Genomic DNA, 13846 nt, shown 5'->3' on the forward strand with positions numbered 1-13846 from the left:
CCGGTTTTAAGCAATTCTCCTGCCTCAGCCTCCCGGGTAGCTGGGACTACAGGAGTGCACCACCACTCCCAGCTAATTTTTTTGTATTTTTAGTAGAGATGGGGTTTCACCATGTTGGCCAGCATGGTCTCCATCTCTTGACCTCGTGATCCACCCACCTCAGCCTCCCAAAGTGCTGGGATTACAGGCGTGAGCCACTGAGCCTGACCTATTTATTGATTTATAATAATTTATTATATTTGTTCTTTTGAAATACATTTTAGATTGTTCACTTATTATTAGTTCCTGGGGTACTAATCTTTCTGTTTGCTCATGATTTATTACATTCTTGGATGTTTTGTAATTTTTTATTGTAAGCTTATTTGCTACTGGGGCTATTTGTCTTATGGAAATCCTTTTCACTCTTGATGGTGAGAGTGTCTTTCAGAATGCCTTAAGTAAAACATTAAACAACTTTATTGAAGTATAATTGACCCACACAATATTTGCGTGTATACATAAATGCATTTAAAGTATAAAATTTAAGTTTTGATATACGTATACACTCATGAAACCATGACCATAATTAAAATAATGAACTGATCTACCACATTCAAAAGTTTTCTTACTCCCCATTGTAATCTCACTCTTCTTTGTTCTTTCTGTCCCCAGGCAATCACTGACCTCTTTCTGCCAAACTGTTTTCCATTGTACATTCTTGCCATTAATGTATAAGTTCCAGCTGCTGTACATTGTTCTTAACACTTGTCATTTTTTTTTTTTTTCTGTCTCGCTTTGTAGCCCAGGCTGGAATGCAGTGGCACAATCTCAGCTAACTACAACCTCTACCTCCTGGGTTCAAGCAATTTTCCCCACCTCAGCCTCCCGAGGTGGGATTACTGGTGCACGCCACCACGCCTGGCTAATTTTTGTATTTTTAGTAGAGAGGAGGTTTCACCATGTTGGTCAGGCTGGTCCCAAACTCCTGGCCTCAAGTGCTCCACCCACCGTGGCCTCCCAGAGTGCTGTGATTACAGGTGTGACAATTAACGTTTGTCATGGTCTTTTATAAAATGTAGATATTCAAATAGATCTGTAGTGTTTCTGACAAGCCTCCCAATAGTATCATTGACCTGTGAACACTTTCTTATATATAATTAATTTTAAAAAGTATTATACATAATTCCAGAATCCCCATGTGAAGAAATCCATTCTGGAATTGTGTATAATACTTTTTAAAATTTTTATTTAATTTTAATTTTTTTTCACTTCCAACCCATTTGTAATTCAGGCTTGAGAAATTTTTCTTGAGGGATTTGAAAATAAGCTTTCTTATTTTCCTGGGGTAGTTTTTCTGTTCCCCTTTTATTGAGCAAGGATACTTCTGAGAGCTTTGCTTCCTACCCTTACATAGGGACTAACATGCAAACTCCTAGCCAAAAAGCCACATACTAATTTAGTTCCAATAGTTATTGTGCCGTTTTTCAGGTTTCTCTTAGTTTTTTACTGCTTGGGATTTTCTAGACTTATTTGTAAGCTTGGCCATGAAGCAACAACTTAAAAAATACGTATAATGTATTTTTCTCTGTGTTTGAAGCAGAAGAAGGTCCACATTCCAGTTATAGTATTATTTAAATCAGAACCCTCTGGTTAGCTTGGCAGTATGAATAATATGGATAATCCTGGTATTCAGAATCACAATGCTCAGAACATTTTCTATAGAAACCTTGGTTTCATGGTGCTTGGATAAGGCAGTTAGATAATACAAGTATATTCTAGACTAGATAGACTCACATACTGACCTAAGATAACAACAGGGAGCTAGACACTGAGTTCCAAACAATGGAACTACAAGGGAAGTTTGTGTTCATAGTGTCAGGGCACACGCATGTTTATGTATATTTGTGTGTGTGTGTGTAAATATATATAAATGAACACTAGAAATAACATGTATCATAAATTTTAAAAATATATAATGGTATTTATCCTTTTGGTGCTTTAGTACCAGAAATCCTGCAGGACAGAAAGTTTTCATTTTCTTGACTTTCTCAAAGCAAATGTGGGAAGTATCCTTGGCACATTCTTCCTCTCTTTTTGACATTTTTTAATGGGCTAAATATATAATGCTAAATTGCCTCCCAAAATTGTTTGTGTTTCAGGAAGGAATGCCCATTTGGGGAGAATATTTAATTCAGTGTTTCACAAAATTTAATGCACACATCACTGAGTGATATTTTAGGTGGTCACAGACAACATTTTTTGATACTTATGTATTCGTTTTAATCCTTGCAACTAACATATGAATGTGGCAATTACATAGAGATTATTGTTTAGGAAGATACCAAATATAAAAATAGGTAAAATAAAAATTATTAGTAAAAATAGAATATATAGATGACGGGGCGATGGATTCAGCACACCACCATGCCTCATGTATACCTATGTAACAAACCTGCATGTTCTGCACATGTACCCCAGAACTTAAAGTATACTAATAAAAAAATAGAATATGGCATAAATTATGATAGTTATACATGAATCTTTGAACACTAGGAAACATTGTTTTTATGGAAAAGATTTATTTTTTAATATCAAATTCCCCAATTTCAGGTATTGCCTAGATGAAGAGAGAGAGTTTGCAAAGCTGACTTCAAATTATGCCATGTGGACAGCTCTATGCTTCTTAAGAAGCCTAGCAGGGCTTTGCAGCAAGTTGGATGTAGCCATAGGAAGAGCTGAGTGTGAAGTGAATAGACTATTCCTTTCTTTCCCAATAATAAGGAACTGGAAGATAAGTCATTATTTTTCGATGAATTAGCAGTGTGCATGGTAATTTCAGTGTCTGATGACTACCTTCTCTTCTAATTGATGGGGAAGTACCCTTTTCCATAGCCCTAGGAACACATCATTGAAGTTTGGTTCGTCATAAATCTGCTTTATAATATTATCAGTTTTTTCAAATTTAAAAAATATGACCATGTATGCTTCTTCCCTTCTTTGTGTGTCCAGGATTCACCCAAAATGAGGACTTCCCTGCAGGCCGTGGCACTCTGGGGACAGAAGGCCCCTCCCCACAGCATCACTGCCATCATGATCACTGATGACCAGAGAACAATTGTGACTGGAAGTCAAGAGGGTCAGCTCTGTCTCTGGAATCTCTCACATGAACTAAAGGTTAGTGAAAGCTATTGATATTGAAACAGACACCATTCACAAAATAAGCACAACTTGCATTTTCTGTCTACAATGACAGTGGAAGGTTTGCATGACTGTTAAAAAGATGCTTATTAAAGTAATAAATTGATATTACTTCTGAATTTTGAGAAAATAAAGTATTATACGATTAATCAAGATCATATTTGAAAATTATATTATGAATATTGCTAATCTTAGGTACCCGCTAAGTATTATCCCCCTTTAAGCTATGCTGAGTTTTACTATTTTATATCCTGAATTATATGTTTAAGTAACTGAACTACAGGCATGCAAGTATAATTCTAAAAATTATGGCTCATTAATCTAAACAAAGGACACCCTTGAAAGCCACGATTAACTAAATGAGTAATATCTTAATTATCTGGGTGTTTCTGCTGGTTTGGCCTTCTTGTGATTCTTTTAGTCTCTGCTTGCCTGTGATTTTTACAGATCACATCAAAATGCTCTAAATCCAATTTACTATTGTCATCCTTCTATTTCAGAACCTGACCTCACCTAGGATTTGGCCCATTGATTAGCAATTAATTGTCCCTGTCTCAAGTCATAAACATTTAACATATCGGAATAGTTATTTGCTTAACTCTAGCAGCCTGTAGACCCAATTTGAACATTTAAACTAATGATGTAGTTAAAGTATACTGCCCTCATTAAGAAGCCTTTTAAAGATCAAAGACTATTTTTAGCCTTTAAAGTTTGTCACTTTAAGACCTAAATTAACAATTAATTGTAATTCTATTTTATAGTATAATTAATTAACATCTCCCATCACTGAACAGTTCTACTATAGGACTGCCAAGAACTGCATAGCAGACCAGCTCAGCTTAACGTTAATGAACGTTCTTGAAGGAAGGATGAGTATTATTGCAACAGTTGTGCTTTGAAAATAGTGGCCCCATTTGAATATTGAGTCATTAATTTCCTATTATAATTTAAACTCAGACTTCTAAGTGACTAAAATGTCTTGCTTATTTTTAAGGTTTAAGTGTATTATTTTGTGGCTGGATAGTTGTCTAATATTAAGTAGATCACTATAAGCTTAATAAATCTGTAATTCTAGCATCTTTATATTTATAAAGACATTGCTAATATTTATTCAGCATTTGTTTAGCATACATTTGTTGAGTGCATGATATAATTTGGGTGGCATGGTGGGTACTCATTCATAAGTTCAAATGTGAATGATAAGACCTAGTGCTGGCTGCCCAGGAGGTTACAGTGCAGTACAGAAAAAACAGGCTACTGTAGGGGAGTTACATTACAAGGTACTCTAAGTGGGGAATGGTCTGCACTGCATAGTCAGTGTACAGGTGATGCCATCCGTCTCTTAGAAGCAAGTCTTCTGCTTGGATTCAGAGTAGTGGTTTTTACAGCGGGCAATTTTCCTCCCAAGAGACATCTGTTACTATCTGCAGACACTTTGGTGGTTACAACTGAAGGATGAGAGATACTGGTGGCATGTACTGGGTGGAGCCAGAAATGCTATAAACATCATATAGTGCACATGACAGCTCCTCACAATAAATAATTTTCCATTCCAAATGCCAAGAGTGCAGATATAGAGAAATCCAGGGATAGAGATATGGGCTGGAAATGGGAATCCAATTGATGCGAGTGGAAGAAGCAAAATTATTCTGCATTAAGGAGACAGCCTGTGCTTGGAGGAAAAAGGAGGAGCTGCCTGTTGCCTTACCTAGGTATGAAAACAGATCTAAGAGAGGTAAGGCCAGAGGGGAAGACAGAGGCCTAGACATGGAGAAGTTTAGATGACAAGTAAAGGAATTTATATTGAATTCGCTAGAGCTATTGAGGAGATTTAAGTTGGGGATGGGATCAGCTTTGTGTTTTTGAAATTCACTGTGAGGACATTGTGGAAAAGTTAATTACACAAATAAGCTACCGATTAGTACAAACGTGAGATACTCCATGTAAAGATTTTCCTGAACATTTTCTATGGCTAACCACAGGGCCACAATGAGTAAACAGCATCTCTTATTTTCCCATCAATCTTGCCCACACATTGCAACTGATCAACTATTAGAAGGAAAAACTTCGGACTGAAAAAAATCAAGGGCAGTTTTCATTTCTCAACAAATCCTATTGTTATGCTTAAGATGGTCAGGTGAGTAGATTAATAGGTTAATGCTTAGTAGTTTAATTTTATTTTTGTTTAAAAAATGTGTATATAAAGGAATAATTTGGGTAGGGGTAGAAAAAATATGTCATTTATATGGCTGCATTTTCATCTACATATGTTCGTATAGTTCAGAAATACTATAATAGATATTAATTCATTTGGAAAATCGATTTTTATTACCCTCATGACATTCGCTAGCTATTCAAATTAAATTTTTGGTCGTTTTTTTTTTTTTTTTTTTTTTTTTTTTTTTTTTTAGACAAGGTCTCACTCTGCCGCCCAGGCTGAAGTGCAGGGATGCAATCTTGGCTCATTGCAATCTCTACCTTCTCAGTTCAAGCAATTCTCATACCTCAGCCTCCCAAGTAGCTGGGGATTATAGGTGCCTGCCACCACACCCGACTAACTTTTGTATTTTTAGTAGAGATAGAATTTCACCATGTTTGACCAGGCTGGTCTCAAATGTCTGACCTCAAGTGATCTGGCTGCCTCAGCCTCCCAAAGTGCTGGGATCACAGGAATGAGCCACTGACCATGCCCAGCCAACATTTGGTTTATTATTGACAACTCCTTCTCCATTTCAGGAGATCTTACTTGTTTTCTGTTTTGTAATTTAATTTTTATCATCTCGTTTTACAAAATAATGAGGAATTTACTTCTTTCACACAGGAGGTAGTGGGGAAATTAGACATTAGTATTATATTTAAAAAATTTGCATGTAGGAGAAAAACATTGGGTGTTTGTTTTTTCTCGAGGTGATATCTCACTCTGTCGCCCAGGCTAAAAAATACAGTGGCATGAGCTCAACTTACTGCAGCCTTGATGGTCTGAGCTCAAGTGATTCTCCCATCTTAGCCTCCTGAGTAGCTGGGACCACAGGTGTGCACCACCATACCTAGCTAAATTTTTTTACTGTAGAGATGAGGTCTCACTATGTTTCCCAGGCTGATCTTGAATTTTTGGGCTCAAGTGATCCTCCTATCTCTGCCTGCCAAAGTGCTGGGATTATAGACATGAACCATCGTGCTTGGACAGCATTGGTATTTTAAATAATCATTTAGTTAAAATTTTGTTTTTACTGTAGAAAGGTTAATTTTAGTATTTCTGAGGCAGGAAGACAAATAAGATATTTTTAAAAAGAATTTCAATAGACTATTTTTGAAAGCAGTTTTAGGTTCACAGCAAAATGGAGTGGAAGGTACAGGGGGTTTCTATACCTATCTGATTAGCACTACCCTGCTCCCAACACACATCTACACACAGTCTCCCTCACTATTAACATGCCACACTACAGCAGTATATATATTATATAATATATATTATATATATAATTATATTATATATTATATATATATTATATATTATATTATAATTATATATTATATTATATATTATATATATTATATATTATATTATAATTATATATTATATTATATATTATAATATTATAATTATATATAATATATATTATATTATAAATTATAATATGATATATATATTATATAATATATTATATATATTACATATTATATTATATTATATATATTATTATATATTATATATATATGTTATATATAATATATAATATATCTGTTATATATTATATATCTGTTATATATAATATATAATATATATTATATATATGTGTGTGTGTGTGTGTGTATATATATATATTACAACCAATTAACCTACACATCATCAAAAGTTGCTTTACTCTTGGTATTGTACATTCTATGGGTTTTGACAAATGTATAATGACATGTATCTTTTTTTTTTTCTTGAGATAGACTCTCACTCTGTCACCCAGGCTGGAGTGTAGTGGCACAATCTTGGCTCACTGCAACTCTGACTCCCAGGTTCAGGCAAGTCTACTGCCTCAGCCTTCCTAGTATCTGGGATTACAGGCACACACTACCACCCCTGGCTAATTTTTGTATTTTTAGTAGAGATGAGGTTCATGCTGTTAGCCAGACTGGTGGATCCATTATTATAGTATCATACAGAATAGTTTCACTGCCCCCAAAATTCTCTGTGTGACATATATTTATCTCCTGCTCCCCACATCCTTGACAACCACTAATGTTTTATTGTCTGCTAAGTTTTGCCTTTTCCAGAAGGTCATATGGTTGGAATCATAAAACCTTTTCGGTTTGGCTTCTTTCATTTAGTAATATATATCAGAGGGTTTTCCATATCTTTTTATGGCTTGGTAGCTCACTTCTTTTTAGCGCTGTATAATATTTCATTGTATAGATGTACCATAATTTATCTGTTCACCACTTGAAGAGTATCTTGGTTGCTGTCACATTTTGGCAAATATGGATAAACCTGCTGTAAACACTTCTTTACAGATTTTTGTGTAGATACAACTTTTCAACACATTTGGGTAAATATCAGTGAGCGTCATTGCTGTGTTGTGTGGTAAGCATATATTTAGTTTTATATGAAATCACTAAACTCTCTTGCAAAGTGGCTGTCCCTGTTTTTCATTCTCACCACCAATGAATGAGAATTCCTGTTGCCACATCCCTGCCAGCATTTGATGTTGCCAGTGTTCTGGATTTTGGCCATTCTAATAGGTGTGCTGTGGTTTCTCATTGTTTGTTTTTTTAATTTGCACTTCTCTTATTACAGGTGATATGGAGCATCTTTTTATATGTTTACCTGCCATCTGTGTGTTTTCTTTGCTGAGGTATCTGCTCAGATCTTTTGACTATATTTTAATTAGGTTTTTAACTTTCTTATTGTTGAATTTTAAGAATTCTTTGTGTATTTTATATTATAATCCTTTATCAGGTATGACTTTTGAAAATATTTCTCTCAGTCTGTGGCTTGTTTTCTTATTTTCTTGATGTTTTCTTATTTTTTATATAAATAAGAAAGATGTTTTACTTTTAGAAATTTTAGGTAATATAGAAAATTTAGAAGTGAAGATTGATGCCTAAAAATTCCTCCATGGTAACATGTCTGATATTCAGTCTATGACTAATGGAATTTTAGTCCTTTTTATATTAACTTTATTGAGCTATAGTTAACTAGTAAAAATTATATAGGTTTAAGGTGTACAGAGTGATGATTTGATACATGAATACATTGTGAAGTGATTACCACAAATGATATTGTTTGGCTCTGTGTCGCCACCCAAATCTCATGTCAAATTGTAATCCACACATGTTGGGGGAGGGACCTGCTGGGAGTGATTGGATCCTGGAGACAATTTTCCACATGCTGTTCTTGTGATAGTGAGTTCTCACAAGATCCTATGGTTTAAAAGTGTGTGGCACTTCCCCCTTCACTCTTTCTCTCCCCTGCTCTGCCGTGATAAGATGTGCTTGCTTCTCTTTCACTTTCCATCCTGATTGTAAGTTTCCTGAGGCCTCCCAGTCATGCTTCCTGTTAAGCCTGTGGAACTGCGAGTCAATTAAACCTCTTTCCTTGATGAATTACCTAGTCTCAGGTAGTTGTTTATAGCAGTGTTACAATGGACTACTACAACAATCAAGTTAATGAACACATCTATCACCTCACATAATCATTTTTGTGTCTGTGTGGCAAGAACTCTTAAGACCTACTCTCTCAGCAGATTTGAAGTATATAGTATTAACTATATACTTAACTATAACTATGGTCAATATAGTATTAACTATAATCACAATGCACACATTAGATCCCAAAACTTATGCATCTTATATGTAATTAAAAGTTTGTACCCTTTGAGCAACATTACTCCATTCTTCCGTCACCCCTGGTCCTTGGCAACCACGAATTCTCTGTTTCTATGAGTTTGACCTTTTTAGATTCTACATGTAAGTAAGCTCATAGAGTGTTTATCTTTCTGTGTCTTGATCATTTTCTTTAGTGTAATATTCTCTAAGTCCATCCATGTTGTCACAAATTTCTTTCTTTTTCATTTTTTAGCTGAATGCTATTCCATTGTGGATACAGTCAGCCCTTCATGTCCATGGCTTCTGCATCCATGGATTCAACCAACTGTGGATCAAAAACTTGAAAAAAAAAAAAAAGAGGGTTGCATCTGTACTGAACATTTACAGACTTTCCCCCTTGTCATTATTCTCTAAACAATACAGTAAAAAAGCAATTTACACAGCATTTATATTGTATTAGGTATTGTAAGTAACCTAGAGATGATTTAAAGTATACAAAAGATGCCATAGGCTACATGCAAATACTATGCAATTTTATATAACAGATTGAGCATCCTGTGATTTAGGTACCTATGTGATGGGGTGTTTGGGGGGTGGTATCCTGGAACCAGTCCCCCATGGATAATGACAGATGACTGTATGTGACACATTTTATTTATCTCTTTATCCATCAACGGACACTTAGATTGTGTCCATATTTTGGCTGTTGTGAATAATGCTACAGTGAATGTGTGGGTACAGATACCTTTCTGAGATACTGGTTTCATTCTTTTGGATATATACCTAGACGTGGGAATCCGGAGCCATGTGTAAGTTTTATTTTTTTTCTTTTTTTTTTTTTTTGAGGAACCTCTACACTGTTTTTAAAAATAGCTGTACCAATTTACATTCCTACCACCATATAGGGTGTTATGGAGGTTTCAAAAAGGATAATATTCTCTCTTGTATTATTTTGTAAAGTTATTTTGAATTCTAACTCTGCACATTAATGTGCTACTCTTATTGAGGGGACATTTTGTTCATAGGGAGCATCAACATAGACTTATTTGTATTCACAACCTAGCTGTCGTAAGACAGGTCTGGCAGTCATGGAGGTTTCATGATGGACACCAAACCAAAACAAACAAAACCTGCGTGCAACACAGTTCCTCTACCTAGAAGTTTGTTAGTCTGTGGATTTTGATATTCCATATATCAGTTTTCTTGAGACTTGTATACAGCAAAAACATAACAGAATTTCCTAATCAGAACTGTGAATACTATATTGTGGTGTTTTTATTCTTCACACAGTTTACAATTATTTAAAAGCTCACTCTCATTATTTCTAGATTTCAGCAAAAGAACTCCTATTTGGTCATTCAGCTTCAGTAACATGTTTGGCAAAAGCAAGAGACTTCTCTAAACAGCCCTACGTCGTTAGTGCTGCTGAAAACGGGTAGGTACAGTGTGGAAACTCTGTCCCCCTCCCCATTTCCTTCGCTTTTGAAAAACTACAATGGGATACAAGTTTAGGGCTGAAGGAAACCTTTGTGATCAACATGTGCCTCTCACATATAGGAACATTTAGATCATCAAAGTTTGAATAACTTGTGCAATGATCCCAAGCAATGTAATCAGTATTACGAAGTCTCACTCAATACTTTTGCTGCTGGAATGGGACCAAGATAAGCATCTCAACATGTGTATCAGAGCTTGTGGCACTCTTCCTGGGTGAAGGTTAGTGAAAAATGCCTAGTATTCTAGAAGCAGCAATAGAAAAGTCTAGGTGCTTGTCTTTTCTCATGTAGTAACTCACTTTGAGCTCTTAAGCAAACCCATCCAAGTTTTTATAGCTTTACAAAACAATTGAATAGTTACAATCTTCATGTTGTACCCTTGTTTGATGCTGTTTTAAACTAACAGGCTGGGCATGATGGCTCATGCCCGTAATCCCAGCACTTTGCGAGGCCGAGGCAGACAGATCACTTGGGATCAGAGTTTGAGACCAACATGGTGAAATCCTGACTCTACTAAAAATAGAAAAAATTAGCCAGACATGGTGGCAGTGACTGTAATTCCAGCTACTCAGAAGGCTGAGTCAGGGAGAATTACTTGAACCCAGGCAGAGGCTGCAGTGAGCTGAGATGACACCACTGCACTCCAGCCTGGGTGACACTGTAAGACTCCATCTCAAAAAATAAAAAATAAAATAAAAACAAATCAATAAAACTAACAGAGGAGAGGACTCAATCATGAGTAGAATGGTAGGAGAGAAACTGGGGAAGGAACATATCCAGTGATTTCGGTGTAGTTTCATGGAAGCAAAGCTTACTCCCATGAAATAGGACTCACCTGTAAGAAAAAGCCCCACTGATGGAAGAAATACTATGAACTAGGCTCCTGACAAGTTATTTGCCAAAATATATTCAGGAAGATGGTATCAGTTCAGTGTGCATTTGTGAATAAGAGGTTTGGCTTGCTAGTTGAAACAAGATAACCCTTTCTTTTGTTCCTAATCCAAAGGGAAATTATATGCTTCTGGATTCTGAAAACCAAAAGAATAATGAAGAATCAAGGTCCATCTTGTATAAACAGAATAGTTTAATAAAATGGCTAGTTGAACAGATATCAAATAGATACCTATTTTCATAGCTTATAGTAAATCATTAATAGTAATATTTAGAGAGATTGAACTTTGGATATGTCTAAAGTGAAATGTCCTAATCCATTCCTTTTTTAACCTTTGCCTGTAGTTTTCATTCACTAGGTCTGCCACAAAGTCTGCTACACAAGCTGAGATATTTATTCTCAATCTAGAGAATTTGGGGGATGGTGAATTTTTTTTCTGGGACAACATGAAGAATTGAGAAATACGTATAGCTGAGAAAAAGATCTGAAAAGTTACTGAGTTTCAGCTTCAGGTTTTTGCCCATGGTAGTCTAACTACAAAAGAGAAACAAGAGTTACTGGATATGTTTTTGATGAAAGATAAATTCAGCTGTATGAGCTCTGTAAATATTAATAACGAGCCCAGGAGTTTAGTTTCAGTCTAATCAGCTGTCCTCCTTCACCAGTCTGATTTGAATTTTCTAGAACTTTGTTCTTTTGAGTTTCTAAAACTTATTCTGTATCTGTAAATACTTCTTAGGCAGTACCTAGATTTCAACTACTGTGTACTTAGCAAATCTTAACTTTATCCACTGGAAGTTATTACCCTTACTAGGTTTGCCCCATTGTTTTCCAAACAACAAGGCACTTTTAGATTTGAGGAGTCCTGGATATTGGCTACGGACTTAGCATTTTTGATTCATATGTTTACATTTCAAGTATTGTTTAGTAGCAACTAAAACAACAGACAAAAGAAATAAAAAATAAAAGAAAGAGCATGTAACTTTCAATTTAAAAAGAAAATGTTGTTTAATTCAAAGAAAACAAAAATTTTTAAAAAATGGGACAAATGGCACAAAATAAGTTAGCTGAAGTAAATCTGAATAAAATAGTCGTTCCAATTACATTTTATCAGATGTATAGTGATCAAAATAAGGCTGGTATAACTGTATTAATATTTTATATAAATGTATATGTATAGTTAAATTTTAAGGCAAAAATCCTTGGTACCAGTAGAAAGGTTTATTACTTATTAATAAAAGTATTAGTCACTGGCAAGAGATGACCCCAGAGCAGTAGGGCAGCAGGACTTGGAGGACGCTAGGAGAGTGCTTCTCAGACCTGAGCATGCACCTGCAGAGCTTGTTTAATTACAAATTTCTGGGCCTCACTACCGAAAATACGGATTTAGTACGTAGGCTGGGGCCTGTTAACTTGCATTTCTGAAACATTCCTAGGCAATGCTGGTACTGTTGGCGCAGAGCACATATTTGGAGCAGCAAGTACCCACATTTGGGGCAGTGAGAGAGAATGTCGGGTCAAGAATAACGGGAAATTTATTAGTAATGATATCATTGATTGAGATAGTGAACCAGAGGGAAGATGCTATGATTCGTTTTGAACACCAAGGGGGTGATCTCCTGAAAGTCATACAGATGGAGATCTCTAAAAATTAGTTGCATATAGAAATATAGTGCTCAGGTAAACAGGTCTGGGCTCCCAATAGCATAATAATAGTACCTGAAGCCAGGGGAGTAGATAACTTACCCAGAAAGAGAGTTTAAGGATGTTAAGAAAGTATAAGACAAATGTCTAGAGAAAACCAGCACTTAAGAAGCAGACAGAGGAAGAAGAGGAGTCTGAGAATGCCGAAGAAAAAATGAAAGTATAAAGGAAGACAAAGGAAAAAAGTTTGAAAAATGTCATAGACTTCCAATGCAAGATAGCAAAGCAAGTATTTATGTTTATCTCCTCTCCTTCCAGACACTTCTTTTAAAGTTTGAGCAAAATGATAGTATTATAAGCACACAGATATGAGAAATAAGAATGAGGTCAGGAGAAAATAATGTATTTCCAAAAGATAGAAAATGTGTGGAAGAATGGTGGCCAATACATTTATCCATGGAATATATTTTTATTGAGGTGCTAAGGTGGGGATGTAAAGCAGACTATGACCAAAAAGTGCCCCTTTTCAAGGAACTCGTAGTGAGAATGTAACAATTTTCTAATTTTATATGTTGCAGACAACTTCATCTGTGTTTTTTATTTCATTGAAATAAAAATTTACGATTTTTAAAGTGTTTAAATTGTTAAATTTAATTTTTTTATAATGAAAGTTGATTTTAGCTGTGTACAAACTTAGGTGACAATTTTAGAAAATGAAAAGTACATGCTTTTTAGTAGATCGATTTGTCTTACTTTTATGTATGTAACTTATATGGTCCCAGGTAAGATATCAGTGTTACATTTGATACACCACAAATTT

At 35.3% G+C, this 13846-nt stretch overlaps 1 protein-coding gene across 1 annotated transcript in view; it reads left to right on the plus strand.

Annotated features, from left to right (window-relative positions):
- Positions 1-13846, plus strand: part of WDR72 (WD repeat domain 72) — a 210118-nt gene that overhangs the window by 29544 nt on the left and 166728 nt on the right. The window contains exons 2-3 of the mRNA XM_017504589.2: positions 2989-3153; positions 10323-10429. Coding sequence (XP_017360078.1) covers positions 3001-3153; positions 10323-10429 — 260 coding nt within the window. The 5' untranslated portion in view covers positions 2989-3000. The remainder of the gene's footprint in view (positions 1-2988; positions 3154-10322; positions 10430-13846) is intronic.

The sequence above is a fragment of the Cebus imitator genome, unplaced genomic scaffold (genome assembly GCF_001604975.1).
Source record: "Cebus imitator isolate Cc_AM_T3 unplaced genomic scaffold, Cebus_imitator-1.0 Scaffold325, whole genome shotgun sequence".
Lineage (NCBI taxonomy): Eukaryota > Metazoa > Chordata > Mammalia > Primates > Cebidae > Cebus > Cebus imitator.